Here is a 21,693-nt window from a genome sequence, read left to right on the forward strand (position 1 = left end):
TGAAACACCAACAGGTCGCCTTGGGAAGACCCTGGGCCCGGGGGGTGGAGGTCCCTTAAGAGATCAAAGCCCTCTGTGACCCTTGACCTCCCCCCGGTAGCGGAGTGGGGGTGAGCCATACAGCCATCCCAACTGTACCTTCTACTGTACCAGTATAATGTCTGACAGAATCAGGATTTGAAAGAAAGTGCTAAATTCCAAACTTTGTTGACTCACGCCTGCTTTACAGTCGCCGTAAATGACGTCATCGCGGCGCTCGCGGCAGAGCCGTCCCTACTCCGAGACTATTTCAATACCCAAACTCACGAATATAAATATATAGAAAAAAAAACATTTTTAGAAATCTGCGCTGACTACAATAAATATACATACATTCAACACTTTCTATTTAAATTTTTTTTTTTTTTTTTTATTCAGATCCTTCCCTCAGGACTTCTTTGTAACGTTTACAGCAGTTCTCTCAGGTTCCCCAGGTGGTTTGTGCACAGCGCCCCCTGTCGTTCAGGAGAATTTCGCCACGACATCGACAAGGCGACGCGCAGTGCGAGTGGCACGGCCTTACTGCGACTATAAAGCAGCACTACAGTATGAAGCAGCACTACAGTATGAAGCAGCACTACAGAATGAAGCAGCACTACAGTATGATGCAGCACTACAGTATGAAGCAGCACTACAGTATGAAGCAGCACTACAGAATGAAGCAGCACTACAGTATGATGCAGCACTACAGAATGAAGCAGCACTACAGTATGATGCAGCACTACAGTATGAAGCAGCACTACAGTATGAAGCAGCACTACAGTATAAAGCAGCACTACAGTATGAAGCAGGACTACAGTATGAAGCAGCACTACAGTATGAAGCAGCACTACAGAATGAAGCAGCACTACAGTATGATGCAGCACTACAGTATGAAGCAGCACTACAGTATGAAGCAGCACTACAGAATGAAGCAGCACTACAGTATGATGCAGCACTACAGTATGAAGCAGCACTACAGTATGAAGCAGCACTACAGTATAAAGCAGCACTACAGTATGAAGCAGGACTACAGTATGAAGCAGCACTACAGTATGAAGCAGCACTACAGAATGAAGCAGCACTACAGTATGATGCAGCACTACAGTATGAAGCAGCACTACAGTATGAAGCAGGATGACAGTATGAAGCAGCACTACAGTATGAAGCAGCACTACAGTATGAAGCAGGACTACAGTATGAAGCAGCACTACAGTATGAAGCAGCACTACAGTATAAAGCAGCACTACAGTATGAAGCAGGACTACAGTATGAAGCAGCACTACAGTATGAAGCAGGACTACAGTATGAAGCAGGACTACAGTATGAAGCAGCACTACAGTATGAAGCAGGACTACAGTATGAAGCAGGACTACAGTATGAAGCAGCACTACAGTATGATCAGCACTACAGTATGAAGCAGGACTACAGTATGAAGCAGGACTACAGTATGAAGCAGGACTACAGTATGAAGCAGGACTACAGTATGAAGCAGGACTACAGTATGGACGAGGCTTGAGAGTGCGGCCGACCGTTCCCAACCCGACACACACACACACACACACGCACGCACAATTACAACTTGTGAAATAACGTACGTGCAATACCGGTGTTACACTGTACATACAATGAAGACAGTTAGAACATAGTAATAATTCATGTTATATTTTGAAATGTTCTACCCATACACCATAACAGTAATTTATCCTGTGCGTATAGCATCGCATCGCATTTGTATATTTTAAAGTCTTAAATATCTGACTTTTCTGTTTTGCATATTTGGCTATTTGTATGTATCTGATATGAAATTTTGATTGTATTATTATTATTTTTTTACCTATTTTATTTTATTTGTCTTCTATTATCCGATTATTTTCCGGACTGTTAAGCTTCTTATTTATTTCAGTGCGTATGGTCTGTACCGCAGTGCACCAAAATGTCACCAGATGAAATTCCTCAAATATGTAAATGTAACCCGGTGAAAATAAAACCGATTCTGACAAACACCACATTCAACATTGTTTTGTGATTCATAATTATTTTTACAAGTGGCTGGCTCGTTTTAATTTTCTTTTTATTTAAGAACTTTGGCGAGGTTGTTAAGAAAAACACAAGCATTATGGTGTTAACACAGTGGAGTATAGACATAATAATATAATAACAAATGATGACAGTAACAAACTAAAACAATACACTATGTATACAATAATAATAATGATAATGATAATTACAACAATAATCATAACTCAAGTAGGCCCTACATCCCAAAATGGAACTGGAAACTGAGCTTCCATTTGTGTGAATGTGTTTTGCAAAGGTAGAAAGAATGAACCAAAGTGTGATAAAGATTATATTCTCCGCCCTCATTGGTTATTTTCCGGTCACGCTCAACTCCTCATATTGACATGGAGTTGGTTATTTTTTTACATAAAAATTGCACAAACGAACTTTACCAGGTGACGATTTCAATCACATTTGAAAGACGGATTGTTTTCCAGTCTTTGGGTGTACTACAAAATAAAGAATAAAAAAAAAAAAGAGAGAAGAAGAAGAAGAAGAAGAAGAAGCCGGAAAACAACAGAGTCCTCCCGTGCGCGTCGTTACTACAACTCGGCCGCGGGCCCCGTTCCTCCTACGGGACGGGCGTCATAACCGACCCTCTCCCCCGCTCGCCGATTGGCCGATCCGGGTGACGCTCTTGCCCCCCCCCCCCCCTCCGGCCCCGCCCCCCAGAGACCCAGCGCTCCTTATAAACCCGCCCGGGGCGCTCCACGCAGCCAAGCAGCCCCGGGGCAGAAGGCCCAGACATCCCAGCGTCGCCCAGAAACACCTTTCCCACGAACAGGACTTTTCCCCTTTTTTTTTTTTTTTTTTTTTTGTCTTTTCTCCCCACAAGGTCAAACGTTTAAAAAAATATATATATATCAAACTCCATTTTCTGTGCCCCCGGGTTTGGCAAGAAGAACCATGGACTTGCCGGATATCCCCTTCCCGCTCTCCTCTCCAGATGACTTCTACGATGACCCGTGTTTCAACACCAGTGACATGCAGTTCTTCGAGGACCTCGACCCGAGGCTGGTGCACGTCGGCCTGCTCAAGTCGGAGGACAGCGGCCACAGCCACAGCCACAACCACGGCCACGCCGAGGACGAGCACGTCCGGGCCCCCAGCGGGCACCACCAGGCCGGCCGGTGCCTGCTGTGGGCGTGCAAGGCGTGCAAGAGGAAGACCACCAACGCGGACCGCAGGAAGGCGGCCACCATGCGGGAGCGGAGGCGGCTGAGCAAGGTCAACGACGCCTTCGAGACGCTCAAGCGGTGCACCTCGACCAACCCCAACCAGCGGCTCCCGAAGGTGGAGATCCTGCGCAACGCCATCAGCTACATCGAGTCCCTGCAGTCCCTGCTGCGCGGCGGCCAGGAGGAGAGCTACTACCAGGTGGTGGACCACTACAGCGGGGACTCGGACGCCTCCAGCCCGCGGTCCAACTGCTCCGACGGCATGGTGAGTCGGTCAAACGCTGATCAATCCCTTTTGTTCTGACGCACGGTTCCGTCGTGTGTAACCCTTGCGATTACGAGGGCTGTGATCCTTTGACACGTGCCGGACTCACCCGCTGCTCCTCTTCTGCTTGCAGATGGATTTTAGTGGCCCCCCGTGTCCGACGAAAAGAGACAACTATGACAACTCTTACTTTAAAGAAACACCAAATGGTAAGTGTTGCTGTTCTGGCCTCTTTTTTTTTTTTTTTTTTTTTGTAAGCTGGAGGACAGTGGTAATGTCAGATTCCTGTTCATTAAAAAGAAAACAAAAAAAAAACATTGTATGAATTTAGATAGAATTTATAGTGCTAAAGTAATTTATAAAGCAGACAGTTATAAATAGTGCCCTTCTCAACTCAGATATTTATTTGGAGAAAAATATAAAGTCTCATGATTGTATAAATCAATGTATATAGTAAAAAAAAATTGATTTACAATTGAGTAACGAGACTTTAATCTCGTGAAAAAAATAAAACTGACACTCAAATCATGGGTTTAGTTATTTTTAAGTATTTTTATGGTCCAGCTATTATATTAACAAACAGTGGCAGTCCGTTTAGAGACTGGCCTATTTTACTACATTTTTAACCAAATATACATCGTTCAATTCCATCTCTAATATACTAATTTTTTGTTGTTGTTGGTGTTTTTTTTTCATTTTTGCAGATTCCAAAAGTAAAAACTCAGTCATTTCCAGCTTGGACTGCCTGTCGAGCATCGTGGAGCGGATCACCACAGATCCTCTGGCGTGTCCTGCGGCTGTGGAGGGTCCGGCCGTCAGCCCCTGCTCCACCCAGCCGGGCTCCGAGGCCCCCAGCCCGGACAGCTGCCTGCCGACCTCCGCTGACCCCAGCTCAGTCTACGAAGTGCTGTGAGGCAGCACAAGACTATTATTCCATTATTCGCAAAACAAAACTATTCCTATATTTTATAAGGAAATGTAGGTGGACACTACTTAGTCGCAGTCAGTAAGAATTAAGACACTTCCTGAAGTCCAAGTCCTATTTCTTAAGCAGTATAAAGCATAAGCCATTAAGGCCATGGCTTGTTTCTAAATGTCGGCGTGTTACATGTGAGGGTTAATAGGTTTTTTAACAGAAAAGGCTGAAAACACTGAACAAATAATCGAATCAGTCATTGGATAAACTTTAAAATTAGATTTATAAAATGTTTTTTTCTTATTTGTTCTCAAATTGAAGTTGATACATTAAGATGCACACTTTAAATTGATAAAACCTAAAACATATATGTTTAACAAATTATTTATTTTGAGTTGATCTAATGACTCCCAACCAATGATTTTATTCAGTGAAGAATTTGACATGCAACTCAATTGCTGTTTTAACCTAAAGCCTCCTTGTCGGGTCATTTTTGTAAGAAAGAAAAAATGAAAACATGAATTTGTGATTCCCTTTGCCCAAAAAATTGTCATTTTACTACCGATGGGGAAAAGCGAGGACCATTTTGTATAATTGTAAATAAGAAATGCTTGTTCAGATAGAAAAAGCGCCCAAACAAACTATATTTATGTTGTTTATCTATAGGGATGCTTGTGTAAATTGTTTTAAATGTTTATATATTTATTACGAGTGAATGTCATTTTATTAAAAAAAATATTTATATATTGCAACTCTCCTTGTCATTGGTTGGTACGAACATACAGTGTGCGTGTGCGTGTGTGTGTGTGTGTGTATATATATATATATATATATATATATATATATATATATATATATATATCGTTCTGTGTTTGAATAGAGGGATTGTAGACATTTGGGATGTTATTATAAACCGACATGCTGTATATCAATTTTCAAAGACTTTGCTTACTCGGTAATTAAAAACATTAGTTATAGTAAACATTAAATTACTAATGATAATGTAACAAAACGACTAGTCAAACGAAAAGTTTCGTTTGACTAGTCTATTTGACTAGTTTATAACTGTCTATAATAACATCCCAAATGTCTAAAATCCCTCTATACAGACACAGAGCGAATCAAATGTAAATATATGATTGATGACATCATTTTTTATTTTGCTCTCTCCAAAAGTATTCATATAACGCAATAAATCAAACCAAATTGTTGTGAATTGCCCCCTAAGATATGGATTGATTTCTACATTTAGTGAAATGAATTAATTGTTTTTTTGCCGTAATATCGGCGCCATGGTTATGGAGATTGGACTATTACAAAATTGGATAAAACATGCCCACACAAATAGTTTAATGTAAGCGGCTTACATTAAAACCTCTAATTTAAAAACGTTCGTCTCAATATCGGCCAAACAATTTTAAAATATGTAATTTATGTATTCTACCTTAAATAAACGCCCGTCTACTGAGAAAGTTCAATTAATTATACGGGCCTATAAACTTTGGTGCGAGGGTATTGAAATGATTTAACCTTCGTTTTCGTTGAGTTGTTATAAATAAAAATAATACATTCGAAAAAATGCACCTACAGTGTGTTTGTGTCACTGTCATATAGATCTACTATTTTTATTCATTCAAATAGAGCCTTAGTTACCAAATACTGACTATTGACTGTCCCATATTATTATTATTATTATTATTATTATTATTATGATTAATAATAATCATAATAATAATAATACCTTAAAACAGTAGGCCTACATATAAAAATAAGAATTATTCACACTAAACACCAACTTCATGACCTTGAAGAGTTTATTTCGCTACAATTCAGCTGTAAAGTTATATTTACAAAACAAAATCATGAGAATGAATGTAACGGTGTTGTGAAACAACGAAATAAGTGACTTAATTCAGTAGATTTTGATACAGAACAATAACACGACGGTAAGACGTTCAGTGGGTGTTGTCCTGGATGCTGTGGGTCTCGCCGGGTACTGTGCTGGGTGCCGCCCGGCCGCGGTGGCTCCTCTCCGGGCGGCCCGCGGTCAGACGCAACGCCTACTTCCTGCGGCGGGCGGCGGCTCCCTTCTTGCTGCTGCAGGGCGCCAAGCGGCAGACAGGAGGAGTCAGTGCTGCTGCTACTGCTGCAGTGCCATCTAGTGACACTTCAAGTTTAAACCAACGGAATGGACTGGAAGGCTTTTCTAACATCTGAACTGAGTGCTGATCTAGCCACTGGCACTAATTAGATCAGTGGTACTCGATGTGGGGTGCGGGCACCCCATGGTTCCTTCAAGAGCAAGAGGTCCCAGGGCGTCCCCATACAGCAAAATGATTAATAGTTTACCTTTACCATCATTTTATTTATTAGATGTTAGCGACTTCATCAAATGTTCAGTAATTAATATAGTATGAGAATTGAGAAAATGTATTGTAATGATGTTTCCATCATAGTTTCAACTATCATATCCCTAACCCATAGACAGGTTTGGAATTTTGGACTAAATCATATCTCACGATAAAAATCAGATTGGGGTCCCAGAGACAAAAATCGTATCAAATTCTGTGGCCTAATTCATGTCACATTCAGGGTCGTTGATATGCAAGAGGTTGCATCACTGCATTAGATGGTTAGGGAAACCAAGTCCGATGTTTTGGTAAGGTCTACTGGATTTGTATGTTTCTCAAACCTTGCGGATTCCTTAATTATGAAAATTGGTTTATTTTCACCACGCCATAGGAATTATTTCCACTATTCAGTAATGGAGTGGGACTTACTGTTTCTGCAACTCATCAATGCGGTTTCTGAGGGAGATGACCTGGAAGAAAATGCAGAGAGAGCGAGTTGTATTGACATCCAGGGGCAGTCTTTAGTGATTTGCTTCCCAGGCAGGACCAATGTGAGGGCCTTCTTAACCTTGCTTAATGCAAGTATGGCTAGTAAACAAAAAATATTTTGTCAGTGGGCAAAGCTAAAAGAGAATTGTAATTGAACCATTCAAACACTTTTCACTCAGTTGGAAGAATACAATGGGACAAGATTATGTATATATCAAATTCTATATTAAATTACGCAGGAGTCGGGAATCACATAAGCAAAACAGTCATTTCGTTTTCTTCCCCACTGCAGTCACTCAGGCCTAACTGAGACTCCAATCTGGAACGAAAAGAGCCGAGAGCTCCGAATCCCAAACAGAGGCAATGACACCCAAACCATGAGCCGCTAACTGGCTAACTCTCTATGCTGGACAGAAAAATATTTTGAAAATATATTTTGAAAGCAGGCAACGCATGTGTACGTTTAACGGCGCCCGGAGACCACGGCTGAACGTGGAGGCAACCTGGTTGCATGATGGTTCAGACGCTGCTATCACAGGTTCTAAAACGAAGTCCTGATTTTTCCATCCAAGTCTTGTTCTTTGGATCAAATGATTGGAAGAGACAGCCAAGCTTACTGAGACTCCTTGGCTCAAGGAGAAAAGTTGTTAGTCGTGGAGGTCTTGAGGGTTCGATGCCAGGCGAGCTTTTGAAGGCCGGCAACACAAGTGCACGTTTAAAAGCACCAGGAGACCAGGGTTGAGCGTGAAGGCGACCAGGTGGTGTGATAATCTTGCACCCAGAATTTTCGCCGGTCACCGCTCCATCAGGTCACCTTCACACTCTGCCGAGGTCTCAGAGTAATTTTAAACGCGTACTTGTGTCGCCGGCTTTAAAAAGCTCACCTGGCAATCAACCCTCAAGTCTTCCAACACGGAAGTTTTCATCCAACGACTTATCTCCTTAAACTACTGTAACTATATTATAACTTTGTATAATATCAAATTCAAATAGCTGCAGGCAACAATACCCCCGGTCTGTTGTCTCCTGGTTACTCGTCTCGCCGACTCATGGTACGGCAAAAAATAAAATAAAATAAAAAATAATAATCAAGGTACTTCAATCAAATAACTAAAGCTCTTCAACTTCCAGTAAATTTTTGTCGGTATTTCCTTAATTCCTACTCCAAATGGCGATCGATAGGGATCAAACTTGAACCACAAGATGTCTGAGATGTCCCGGTTCTAACAAGATGTCAACCATGAAGGTGGGTTCAGCGATGGGTGGGTTCAGTCATGTTCCAGACATTTAGCCCGAAAAATGCCAAGGAGAATAATAATAATAAAAATCCCAGCAATAATAGGGTTAGCGCTGGATCCCTAATAACAATATTTCATCAATGTCCGATATTGAACGGTATAATAATGTAATTTATCAGACTAGGTTTCTTACTTACAATCCTTGAAGTGCCAAGTTTATTGTTACTTTTGCTTATTCACCTTGTTGATTTATCCTATGTAATGAATTCAGATGACATATGTGCATTTGATTACTTTTGTGCTGAAGGCATGGGCTAAAATAAAAAAGACGTGGGTCACAAGCCCAGCAGCCTGTGAGAGTTCCATTCACGTAGAGGGCCGAATCTATAAAAAGAGATAAACTTTTGATCACGAAAGTCCAAACTCCACATGTGCGTGTTTCCTATCCTCCGCCCACCAAGTTCTTTAAGGGCCTTTTTTTTCTAGTTCAAATTATTGGGATACTCATAGGATGGAGGGATGCTCAGAGTTTTTATGAAAAAAAATAAAAAAAATCCACACCAATTCACGAGGCCCCCTAGCGCACCATATGGAAAGACATCGAACTTAAAGCGAGCATAGGACACCGGAATTTAAACTGAAATCTCCTTTAGGTTTATTCCTTAAATCTCAGGCTAAGTGAGATAAATACCAGTGGTAAAATTACGGTTCTACAATACCGACCTAAAACTAAGAAATATCTAAATGTTTCATTTTACAACTATGAGTCTAAACTCCCCTGTATTGCACAGTAGTGCTGCAGAATGGAATTCGTAACTGAGACAGATACATTTCACAGTAACCATTCACTCCACAGATCTCCGTGCTAATGAGGTTCCTTCTTGTGACCAGTTTAGTTTCTGACCTCATATTTCTGCCGCTTAAGTCTCTCCAAGTTGTCGAACTTCTCCGACTCCAGGTTGTGCAATGAATCCCAGAGCTCCTTCGCCTTTTCTCTGGAATAAAAAAATAAAAATATAAATGAAAACAACAAAAGCGTTCAGAAAATTTGTAAATCAATATCTGTTTCTCTTTGAGACTTCACTTGTTCGGAGTTTTGAATAGGGCAACTCCACCAGTGTCGAATTACCTGACCCTCTAGTTTCAGACCAGTAATTTAATTGGTCTTTTATGTGTTCCAACAAATCTGATACTTCCATTAATGGAAGAGACAACAATACCTAATTGCAGTTTCCAAACCAGTCCTTATATACCGCCTGTCCTAGAAATGATACCTCCAAGGGTGACCAGGGTGGCTGTACGCCTGTTGCTCATTAGATCAATCAACGAGCAACAGGTAAAACCCCCATCCCCACACACACACACAGGAGAGGAGCCCTTGTCATGACGTGTTTTACATCTGCTCCGGGCTTGTTCCACCTTGCCCACTCTCTGCAATAAAACTGGTGTGTATTTGAACCCCATTGCCTGTGTCTCTGTGTGGAGGACTCTGAGAACACCACCCAGGTGGCAGCTGAAGCTGCCACAAGTGGTTTTGGCTAAAACAGCGATGCTCTGAGTATTAGACTCAGTGATTAAAATAATTTTATTTTGTGTTTTATTTGTATTGATGACACCGGTCTTCTCATACAGGCAGTACAGTTCTCTTGTGTATCACCTCAGCTTGTCGTCATTGAGGTGGTCGACGTTGAGCTGTTTGCGTCTCTCTGCAAGAATCTTCTTCTTCTTCTCTCTCTCAGTCTGCTTCTTCCCTCTCCTCTGATCAGCCTGCGCGTGGGCGGCCATGAGAGCGTTTAGGACTCGGCAGCGAAAGAATCAAGATTGCGGCTGAGAATTTCTGGTGGAAGCGTGTGAACGTGAGGGGTGGCTAGAGAGGCCAGTAAACACCTCTCTCGAATGATGAAAGAGTTTACCTTCTGCAGGTGGCTGCCGTAGCCGGATCCCATGCTGGTCAGGGCCGACTTCTTTTTGGCGTCATCCTCAGCCTTCCTGTGGGCTTCTGCCTCCTCTTTTCTCACCCTCTCAGCCTATTGAAAGACATTGTCACCACGTTAAAGGCGGGCTGAAAAACCTCTGAATTGACAGCAGCAATTAACAGCCCCTCAACGGTGTTGTCAATGCAAAGAAGAAATTGGATTTGGTTAAGGCGCTGGGATGGTCCAAACTTTGTGATGACGCATAATTTGCCTCTTACCTCTCGCCTGCTTTGGCGTTCCTTGTCTTTCTCGGAACGGATCCTATGCTGCTCTGCTCTCTCTGCCCTACGCTTCTCCTGTGAACGCAACATAACAAGAGTTTTTGCCCCCCCACCCAAGGAATTGTCGTTTCAGCCGTGTCTCGCTCAAATTCAAGTCGATTCTCACAATTCTTGCTTTCAAAGCAACGAGCTCCTCCTCCTCCTTCTTCCTGCACTCGAAGTGATCATCAATCAGGGTCTGCAGCTCGATCAGATCCTTGTTCTGGCGCTTCTTCTGGATGTCCTGGAAGTGACAGATACCAAACAACAGAGAGCGACTTTATGACAGTGCATCTGCGGCGATGGGGGGAAAACAAAGTGTACAGTCAAGGTGAAATACGAACGGCGAAACAGAACTGTGAGAGACGCGTTGAGAAGGAATTGCTGAACAAAAGCAATTGCGTTTTCAGTTCGGGTGCGGTGGTGTGTGCAGGCCGCAAAAATATTTACCGATTGCTCGTCAACCCTCCACTGTCTGCAATTGGTCCAAATATCACATGGTTGTGTGCATTCAACATTTCTTTCCGGTTCAGAATACACTTCTCATTGACTATACTGACAGTGGAATTAGGTTCTTCTTAATCAAGTTCTGTCTTAATTTTGAGTGTACATCAGTTAATAAGTATTACTAAGTATACCAAGTATACCACTATGAATAGAAGGCCTAGTAGTAGGGGTGGGTGGAAGGTCACTCGAGGGTTCTGTCAGGGAAATAGAATGATTAAGACGCCCTCTTGAGGTGAACTTGATCAATGCTCAGCGCAATGCTTCAGCGTAGCCGCTCACTACAATGCACAGCATTATTTTGTACGTTTGAATCTCTTGATTAAATGGAATTCAAGTGGACGGACACCAATCATCTATTCCATATGCTTGAGGGCTCCACAAGCAAAGCACACAGTACCACCACTATGATACACATTGAAATATCAACTTACATCAAAGTCCACCTTCTCGCCATCAGGGATCTTTGGGGCGGTGGGTCTGAGGAAAGTCAAATACAGAAGGAGTTTCACAGATTGAACTGTAAAAATATCTCAAAACTGGTAAAACATAAGTAAACTGCACACAGTAAACTGTGTATATCACTGAGAACCTTTAAAGAGCCTGGACTCACTTGAACTTTGGCTTCTCTTCTGTTTGTTCAGCATCACCATGACAACAGAGAGGTAAATAATATTAATTGACGGAGACAAAAGTGTGGCTTTGAGCATCGGCAGGCAGTATTATACTGTGGAAATCTGGTTAATTGTGGGGGTTGTAAAAAAAAAAGTTCTAGTTACATCTGAGGGGCAGAATTTTGATACGATATTTCAAAAGTTTGTTATTTCTAAATTTTAATGGAACTGATTCCTTTCCAGTCGTGCTTTAATTTGAAGTTGCCTTGTTCCAGTGAATGAACCAGTGTAATAGATAATAGAGAAGCATCGTAAGCCGGCATTATTACTTTGCACATACTGAATGGTAAATGTCAGATTACCTGATGCATAATGCATTGACACAAATGCGATGACACAAGAAACAAATCACATTCATTGGGCACCAAAAAGTTATTGATTAAATACTTGATTGAGAGTTAACAAGGCTTTGGACAGTTCACAGGACTTCACTTACTTTCCCACTATATTACCCAGGTTCAGACACAGGTAATCCCGTTTGATTAGGTAAATGTAACATACGTTTCTTGTTTTAATTTAATGTTATTTGTTTGTGGGCGTTAGTGTGTAAATCCAAACAATAAAAATAATTTCATATGAGTAGGCTACAGTGTGACTTCTATCTATTACCACATACAATTCCTATTTAATTAATTTTAGTCTCCAATGCACACATCAGGGTATGATGACCACTACATAACAACACCTGACTGTTCAGTCACCGTTAATAGTGTCCCATTAAAAAGCAGGGATTTCTTTTAAATGACTAGAGGAATATATTTGTGATTAGCATATTATGGTGAGAACATCTCGTAAAAAAATAACTGCAAAAGAAAAGCAACAATCAGGACAACCCCAAGCAAAGCAAACAGCGAATCAGCAGGAAACAGAAACTACCATCTTGATCTCCTTCCTCTGCAGGCGGCGGGGCGCACGTCATGCAAAATGAAGATTAAAAAAACAAAAAAACAAAAACAAAGAAGAAGCAGAACATAGGTGAGCACTGAGAAGTGGTGTGGTAGTCTCATTATTAGACTTATCATTTCTGACTCCTTCACCCTAGTGTTCTGTCCTGCTGCATCACCCATGACGGCACAGTCAGACCCTAAAAAACTAACTAGCTCCAAAAGTCTGTCTGTTCTTGGAGGGCATTTGAAAGCAACCATTAACATACAACTTTTTTTTTTAATTATTATTATTACTGCTTAAACTACTGGGCTACCAGTTGGCCTTGGAACATCAAATCTGAAGCTGCAAATGTGAGTTGTTCCAATGAAGAAGTGCAAGAATAAAGTGGATGCACATACCTTCCTCTCCATAGGCCTCTGCATGCAGAAAGCATCCAAAGCAAGAGCAGAATAGACAACATTAGTGACCAGAGGCGCCAGCACCACGCTGCACCTTTCCCAACATGCAACCATACAGAGCTTATTGCATTGGCCCAAACGGAGCACCACTATGACAGTACTATTCCTATAGGTCTATGCAGCGGTAGCCACCGAAAGTCCACAAAACTTACGAGAACTACACCATTCCTGGTCGTTTACACAGCCAATTCAGATATTTTTGTTCCTAATTGATGTAGCAATATTCTTTCATATTTACAATTAAAAACTGTACTTTACAGTGGCTACAACTTTGCATGATAACAGTTTGTAAAAAAACAACAACATATACTGTACATATAACTATATACATATCAACATATACACACATACTGTATACATTCGAGTAAATAATTCACCTCAGCAGCAAGACTTGAACGGTGAATATTAAAATAACACCCTGACGTAAACACGTTTAGAGCAACCGGTGCACAGAGAGAAAGCACAAAGTCACAAATATCTTCAACCACCACGTCCCCACTCACAGTATGGAGACAGATGCTGAACTGAGGAGAGACAGTAAAATGGTTTATTATATATGATTGGTTTTGTTACAGGTCAGAGATGGAGAGGGTCAGGCTGCAAAACATTTGCAACACAATGGGTGTTTATAGGTGAGGAATGAGGTTAATGTATTTTAGATATGTTGGCTTCCTGTACCTTCTTTCAAAGAAAGAACTCCCGAAATTCCGAATTATGAGTTAAACCTCAGAATTCTGACATTAAACTCAAAATTGTAGCTTTAACCTCAGAATTCCTGACTTTAAACTCAACGTACTCAGATATTAGCATTAAATTTAAACACATTTTTCACAATCAAATTTGTGAAAGATGTTGCTCATCCAATATATGATATGAGTATTAAAACCTTTGAGATCATATTTGAAGCGTGAATGTCAAATTTTTCGCACAATATCAGGATTAATAAAGCAAGCAAGGCCGAATAAGAGTCAAATGTCTAACTGGCTGATGTTTGGAATCAGAGTATCATATTTTGGAATATATATATTCACGAAACATGTATCTATATCTCTATAAAACAGGCCTTGGGGCACATGGGGAAGAAACCCTTACAGCGTCCCTGAGAGATCCCAATATGTTAAGAGGTTTCTATATAAGAGCATTTACATACATTTCAACGGTTTGTGATATATATTGTTCTAAGTCTCTCTTTAAAACTACAGTTGCTCCCAATATTATTACATTGTCAAATAAAAGTTCCTGGATTCCAAGCTTGGCTTCAGCACATCTAAGCCAGTAATGATGGACAGAAGGTGGATTATTCTCCTGTAACGTTGGATAATTCTCTACTGTTTTGGACGTGGTTTGCAGTCTGGAACTGTGTGACGGCTGGTTTCAGGAAAAGACAGCTATTATTAGGCTATTATGTGTCTTCACGCACTGTAAGGCTTAGAGATCATTCTATTGAGAAGGTTCTTTGTCTTCAGCACAATGATTTAAGCCAGTACAATAGCTAAACCAAAGAAAAACATCAATATTGGTGGGGGGGGGGGGAAACAACAAATTATGTTACTGGAAAAGTCATTCCAAACTCACTCAAGTTTGTATCCTCCCTTTTCCCTTGTCCCATTCCTTTCTTCATCTGGCAGTGATGAAGAAGAGGAAAAGACCACCGGTGGGACCGGAAGGGGTCTATATATATTAGTACTAACTGGATCAGTTAGCCTACGGACCAGGCGGCTTTTGAGTCGAGGGGGTGGGGGGGGGGGGGGGGTAAAATGGATAAAAGCCTGCATGGGTCCACATACCTTCATCCTCATGCACCACCTCCTCCTCCACCTCTGGTTCTGGCTCTGCGTCTGGCTCTGCTTCAGCCTCTAGCTCTGGCTCTGCGTCTACCTGGGCCTCCGCCTCAGGAGCTACCTCTACTTCTACTACCTCCTCTGGGGGGCGGGGGCACGCAGCATGCAGCAAGCCGCCAGGGAGAGGAAGGGTATCGGAAGAAGGCGATTAGCGACAAAGATCACAGGTGCGGGCCGAGCCGTTAGAAACGGAAGAAAAAGAGGAGAGATTACTTCAATGACACAGAGGATGGGTGTGGAGGGCAGAGCTGGATTGGGGAGGGGTGAGCAGTGATGCTGAGAACTGAGAAAACAGAGGGAGAGAGGAGAGACTCATGAAGCACATCACAGGGAGGGGGCGGGGGGGGGCGGGGGGGATGGGTCAATGGCCGTCGCGTTGACGGGGATGTGACATGAACGGACGATGGTGGTGTCAGTTCCTCGACTGGAGATACTTGTGTTGGAAACGCGTTGCATGCATCAATAAAACAACAACAACAACAACAACAACAACAACAAAAAAGTGGAAAATCAAAAAAGCCCAATTGCTTTTTTTCTTCTTTTTCCTCAACGGCACCATTTGACACAGGCCTCAAGGTCAGAAGAAAGAAAAAAAGTCACCCTTAATGTTGATGTGTTCGACACGGAACTGGGGGTTAGTTTGGTTTACATTAACACTTAAATGATCAGTTTAAGGATTCAAGTGCATTCGAGGATTACACACGATCATCCAATATTTAATAATCGGGTGAAACGGTTACGGGGAAACACGCTTATAGGTGTTTTGACAATAAGAAAGACAGATAAAGGCTTTGGTTATGTTTCATTCAAACAGGACATTGCAATCCAGTACTGTACATTATGATCATCAATGGCAGTTAAATGTGGCTGCAATTTCCTGCAGACGTTTCACATATACATAAGTAGACCATATAGCAAAACGATAAGATCATATTTAAATGTGTTCAATAAATACATAAATAAAAGCGAGAGTGAGTGGCAAACACATGTCAGATTAAGGGTGTCCACTGGTAACAGTTGAAAAAAGAAAGAAAAGAAAAACTCATAAATGTCTTGGGAGTCGATCAATTTTACCTTCCTCGTCTTCCGATTTGGCAAAAAAAAAAAAACATATGTTGGGGGAATGGAAACAAACGTTTGTTATTTCACAGTTCAAGATTTAGGTGGTACATTAGCATTCAAACCTGACGTACCACGTCAAACTTGTCAAGTTCATACCTGAAAATATCTGACATCACCACTGCACACATGCCGTGTACATATATAATGTTTGTATGTGTATATGTGGCAGTCTGTGGCTGTTAGTGAATGTTTACAGTTTACACATAAAACTAGATTAAAAACTTTTAGATGGTGCTCAATGTAACTATTTGTGTGTTGGAAGCAGATTTGGCCAAGAGTGTTCATTGCAAACATTCTATTACTTGAAGTAAAACATACGGTTTACAGACGCTTTAATTGACTTTTAATTATTGACCAATCCGTGCAAGTGATAAGTGATGCTGCATTTACCCAGGTCACCACATAGGGGAGACACAGCATTAAGAAATAGAATACAACAAGCATTACAACAACAAATTTGTCACTTACTTCATAATAATAATAATAATACAAATACTAATAATACTAATACTAATAATAATAATACTAATAATACTAATAATAATAATAATAATAAATACATAAATATTATTAACTGCTAAACAATCATCATCATCATCATCATCATCATCATCATCATAGTATAATAATAATTATAATGTAATAATTCTGATTGGAAAATAGAATAAAAGTAAAAACGTTGCATGTTAGCTATTATTGATTTGGAATCCCAATTCATATACTATATGTCCTTAAAATTGTAAAAAATAACCTTTAGCTTCTGTATTTGGCCATGTTGCAAATTCATGTAAGTATTAAACATAGTTGTAATAATTGTAATCAATATATAATATATAATCATTATAATCAATGTTTCAGTGATGTAATTTATTTTTCACTCACCCTCCATTTGATCGCTGAAATATGAAGGAAAACACAGTTAAAATACAAAATACACTCCGATCCAATCGGTCTCCCTTTCAGAAGGCTGGGTCACAGTTATAATAAACTAAGTAAAAAGTACTTTTCTTTTTTTTTTTTACTTACACATCTTCAGTGTCAGACATGGTGGCAATGGACTTTACACCTGAGGGGACAAGAAAACTTGAGGTCCATGAGTGATGAGAGGATGATTGATGGGTTGAAAAAATAATATGCCAACATATAAATATCACACATTTGACCCCTTACATCACCTTGTTTGAAACTGCCAGCAGGGCCAGCGTGTCCTTGGCTCAAACAATTCACACCTAACCCTGCACTCCTCGAATGTTACACAAGCGAAACATCTCCTATCAATATTCAAACCACGGTTATCGAGAGCATGAGTTATTAATGTTCCCCATATAGACAAGTGTTACGTATCCATTTTGGAATAAGACCAAATCTCATCAACCTGCTCAATCATCGTGACTTAAATGAGCGATGAACTGCACCAAAGACTTGTGGCGCAAGTGATGGTTTGCCAAGTGTGATTCTTTAGGGTTGTATTTGTAAAATGATATCTTACATAGAGCATAAACACAGTTTTATATGGAATAAGAACTATTATTCTGATAAAGTTTGATTCAAAATTGTTATTCAAAATAATAACACTCGCCCCATCAGCAAGGCTGCTGCCGAAGCCCCTCTAGTTGCCCTCTTACGACCCCATCTTTCCAAATCTGCTTTCTAGCCACCCTCTTGTCTGTCTGTGTTATTAAAAAAAACAAACCTTATCTGACTCTGCAACCCTAATGATATTAATCGTTTTTTCTTCTGAAGACTTTTTTTTTTATAATGGCCCATGAAAAGTCCATTCAACTGGTAACAAATGTATTTAAGGTGTTTTTGGATGACAGCATCCGCTAAATGTTGTTTTATCCCACCACTGACTAGAACGGAATCAAGCACTACAATTTGATCTGAGGTCAGCAGGGTGTACACTACAGGACGTGAAGCTACCAAGATGTAAGGCAATGGGCTGATCACTCTCCTATCTGTGGTTTCCAGGATGGAGTCAATTTAACTAATATGTAAGGGTAGGGGGGTTCAAAGACTGAGTCCATATCCTTTGCGCTACCTCAGACCCGGGCCCAAAAGCATCTCTCCCCCCTCCATGGATAGACATGTATTGTAATGTCAGCAGCTAATTTCGTGTGCAACTGTCAAAGTAAAATAAATGCACCAGAACCTTTGTCAGCAGTTGATGTGCTGTCCTTTTATTTTGGGCGATTCCAGGGCGACCCGAAGAGCCTAGAGCACTCGGACCACAGTCACAGCAGACTGGAGGTCAAATGGGAGAATCTCCATTCGCTATCCGTTTTGATACACATATATTTATTTGTGAAGTGTCTTTGGATGACTGTTTCACACTTGTCCGTGCTGCACAGCTGCAAAGGTCTTTGGGGATTAGATGGAGATCATATTTCTGACCATCAGCTGTGAGCCTTGTCCAAATAGCTTTTCTAATCCCTCCGCTGCATCCATTCCTTGTCTGGCTCATCGTATGGACAGGATTAGAGGCTCCTCCTGATGGTAAGGTGCCCTCCCGTGACTTATGGCTGCCTTTGGAGCCTTTTCACACCAGCCAAATTAATCAGCTTGAAGACCTTCTTTAGATAATAGGCTTCCTAATCTCCTCGGCGTCGTAGAACAAATGGATAGACCTTTGTTCATCCAGTATTCATTTTGGTTGGCTGCAGTTCGACAACTATTTTGCGGGCGGTGGAAGTTTGCCGCTCTCCATCTCACAAAGCGTTGAAGGGCTCTAAATACTCAACAAGCAGCCATCGAAATATGACACATTTTGGAATTTGTTGAAATGAATGAGTTCATTTTCTAAAAGTCGCTGCATTTGATTGACAAGGTGTTCCGATGCATTATGTCCCCTTTCTTCAGACAAAGCGGTGGTAGTGGCTTCAGTGCAGTTTATCCGCAGATAAACAGATATAGACCTCCTCCTTCCCTGCCCATTTACAGTATATTCACCTATAATGCTATTTCCCTTGAAATAGCATGATATGCCCACCTCTTAACAATCCACCCCCTTCTTAACACTATACCCACCTCACCTGCTATGAAAACAGGCCCGGGGGAGACATTCCTACGTCTTATTCTGCCGACAACAGAGACACTTTGTGTCCTTAAATAACCAGAGGTGTTGATAATGTGGAGGGGATCAGGTGCCAGGATTTAATTAAGACCGCATGTTATTGGTATGTCTCAAGTCATACCAGTCGTCAGCCTTAAAGATGAAAGGCGAGTTCACCACATTTGAATACAGTGGAAAATAACTCCAATGTTCTCTCTCTTTGTGGTCATATTCACTTCCAAATGAAGATGCGTGACTAAATGAACTACAGCATTTGAAACACTGTATTATATTCTCTGCGAGCGTCCTAATACGGGCCTTAATAAGCAAACATTGTCTTTGGGGAGGTCTTATGTATCTGTTCACCTCTTAGGGGTCTAGGGATGATTGAAACGAGGAACTGTTTCGATATCACGCATGGCCTTCTGTCGATGTTTTTATTCAAACAGACAGAATATCACGTTTTAGCCCGAACATATTTTAAGATCGGTCACCTCGGACAAATTAGACCATCTGTTCTCACGGTGTTAGCACTATGCTCAGCGCGCTAATCTACAGGACGGACACCGGTCACGTGGAATGATCCCCTGGTGCCTCGCCTGCTAGTCCTGGATAATTCAATGCCGCTTATGTGTCATAAATTACTATTTGGTTTTTTACATCCATTGGTTTTCATAAAACCCATCACTGTACATCAGGCAATCGTGATGTAAATCGGCATCTGTAATTAAACTTGTGTGACAAAATATTTAACGGTATTTGACAAAAATCCATACACAAACTTTTATACTAGAATACATAGAAGCTATTTTCTCCAGACTGAACTTTGAACTAACCCTAAATCTCCAATTGATGTATTTCCAGGCATACTAAAACACGCATATAGGAATCCTATGTACATTAATGGATTGCCACATTGACTTCTTTCCATAGTGAAATTGTTCCATAAAACCAATGGTCATTTGGATGTCTTCACCTAAAATTCTCTAATTGGTGGACGGAGGGGGGAAAAGTTACTAGAAACTGGACTCCAAATCATGACCCAGACTGTTTACCGACCTGAGCATAAATTATATGTTTATATTTATAAAACACTGTCACTAATCCATGCACCTCCCGGCACTTTCACTACTGACGAATTATGAGGTTTGTTTTACAGCTTGTTGTAACTTATCCTCTTTAAATGTAGTGTCTAAAATAAACAGAAAGGTTGACTCCACTTCCACATCTGTTCCTTAGAATTTGTCTTCCTCCTCCTCCCGCCCTTTGTTCCATCATTTGGAGGCTGTTGCCTTTTCCCCAAAAGCCTGCTCCCCGTCTTACCTCAGAGCAGCAGAAGAGAAGGCTCCTGTGGTGATGGAGATTGTCTGCAAGGAACTGCACTGTTTGGTCACCGAACCTAGTCCTAGTGTTATAATGATACTTGAGCTTGTGAGGCCCCTTATTGGCTGTGGATGTGTGTGAGGTAGCCAGCTGACATCTTAGCCGGCTGGATTTGGATAAGGAGATGTATGAAATACTATGGATGGGAGAGGGCTCGGGTTTTGGAAAGGAGCAGCTGAGAAGTCACTGTTGCTATATTTACTGCGAGACAAGGCAGCTAGGAATGATCCTACAGGGGTTTAATCTATGCAATAGCTATGACAGGCGTGGGGCAGGGGGTTCTTCACTGACAACCTGGGGTTACGCATCAGCTTGGCATCCAGACAATGCGTGTCTCTGTGTCTTACACCAGAAGGCAGGGCACACAACTAGACATTTATTTGGACAGTAAGTGAGCAGTCACTCAGCCAGCCAATCAGTCATTCAGTCAGCCAGTCAATAAACTACTAGCTCATTTGTCAGGCATCATGCAGTCCTTGGTCAACTAGTTTGTCATTCGCTCAGTAAGTTAATTCAGTCAGTCAGACGGTTATTTAGTCAATAAGTTAGTCCTTCAGTCAGCCCACAAATAATTAAGATAGTTCAACTGTCAGTCAGTTATATAGTCGGAATGGTAGGTTAGCCAAGTGACCAACCAATTAGTCACAAATCAGTTTAGTTGGGAAATCCTCCTTTGTATAAAAGACCCCCACACTGTGGTGTGGAGGTTTTTGGTTTAAGCAGCCACACCTGTCTTGGGTCTAGGTAATCGTGCCCGGGATAAAGGCGGCTGTACGCCTGTTGTTTGTTAGAGCAACCAACGAGCAACAGGTAAAACCCCCAACACGCACGGAGAGCCTCTGTCACGACAATGTTCAGCTTGCCCAGCTTGTCTTATCTTGCCACTCTCTACAATAACCTGATGTGTTTGCAACATCTCTGCCTGTGTCTCTGTGTCGGAGGGCCCTGAAAAAGCACATGGCAGGCGGAACTGCCACAAAGACGTAATCAGCAACGTTGGACAGCTACAAATAGTGACC

General features: G+C 41.3%; 2 protein-coding genes across 3 annotated transcripts; one reads left to right on the top strand and one right to left on the bottom strand.

The window, feature by feature from the left end:
• Positions 1 to 2,813: 2,813 nt before the first annotated feature.
• Positions 2,814 to 5,190, top strand: myod1 (myogenic differentiation 1). The gene is made up of 3 exons (XM_079997608.1): positions 2,814 to 3,522; positions 3,656 to 3,731; positions 4,227 to 5,190. The coding sequence occupies exons 1-3, from the start codon at positions 2,986 to 2,988 to the stop codon at positions 4,433 to 4,435; spliced, it is 822 nt and encodes a 273-aa protein (XP_079853734.1). The 5' UTR covers positions 2,814 to 2,985; the 3' UTR covers positions 4,436 to 5,190.
• Positions 5,191 to 6,234: 1,044 nt separating this feature from the next.
• On the bottom strand, positions 6,235 to 20,744 carry LOC307228130 (troponin T, fast skeletal muscle isoforms-like). 2 transcript variants are annotated; one of them, XM_079997666.1, is made up of 15 exons: positions 20,615 to 20,742; positions 17,266 to 17,305; positions 17,122 to 17,135; positions 15,064 to 15,198; positions 13,217 to 13,234; positions 12,807 to 12,824; positions 11,870 to 11,888; positions 11,691 to 11,736; positions 10,880 to 10,996; positions 10,711 to 10,788; positions 10,430 to 10,543; positions 10,174 to 10,283; positions 9,421 to 9,511; positions 7,219 to 7,259; positions 6,235 to 6,535 (listed from the first exon to the last, which is right to left on the bottom strand). In XM_079997666.1, exons 2-15 carry the CDS (start codon positions 17,283 to 17,285, stop codon positions 6,499 to 6,501), a joined length of 858 nt encoding a protein of 285 aa, XP_079853792.1. In that variant the 5' UTR covers positions 17,286 to 17,305; positions 20,615 to 20,742; the 3' UTR covers positions 6,235 to 6,498. The 2 variants fall into 2 exon arrangements, with proteins under 2 accessions (XP_079853792.1, XP_079853793.1); XM_079997667.1 differs by lacking the exon at positions 12,807 to 12,824 and having other exon boundaries at positions 20,615 to 20,744.
• Between the last annotated feature and the right edge of the window lie 949 nt (positions 20,745 to 21,693).

Source organism: Zeus faber (genome assembly GCF_960531495.2).
Source record: "Zeus faber genome assembly, chromosome: 3".
NCBI classification, from domain to species: Eukaryota; Metazoa; Chordata; class Actinopteri; order Zeiformes; family Zeidae; genus Zeus; species Zeus faber.

What these genes read in the sequence shown, in the direction of transcription:
- LOC307228130 (XM_079997666.1), bottom strand. Translation starts at nt 17,285, where the DNA reads ATGTCTGACACTGAAGATGT. An exon ending in CTCAATGACGACAAGCTGAG is followed by an intron (nt 9,512 to 10,173) that starts GTGATACACAAG and finishes TTTTTATTCCAG; the next exon opens with AGAAAAGGCGAAGGAGCTCT. An exon ending in TTAAGCGGCAGAAATATGAG is followed by an intron (nt 7,260 to 9,420) that starts GTCAGAAACTAA and finishes ATTTTCTTCCAG; the next exon opens with GTCATCTCCCTCAGAAACCG.
- myod1 (XM_079997608.1), top strand. Translation starts at nt 2,986, where the DNA reads ATGGACTTGCCGGATATCCCCTTCCCGCTCTCCTCTCCAGATGACTTC. An exon ending in CCAACTGCTCCGACGGCATG is followed by an intron (nt 3,523 to 3,655) that starts GTGAGTCGGTCA and finishes TTCTGCTTGCAG; the next exon opens with ATGGATTTTAGTGGCCCCCC. An exon ending in CTTTAAAGAAACACCAAATG is followed by an intron (nt 3,732 to 4,226) that starts GTAAGTGTTGCT and finishes TCATTTTTGCAG; the next exon opens with ATTCCAAAAGTAAAAACTCA.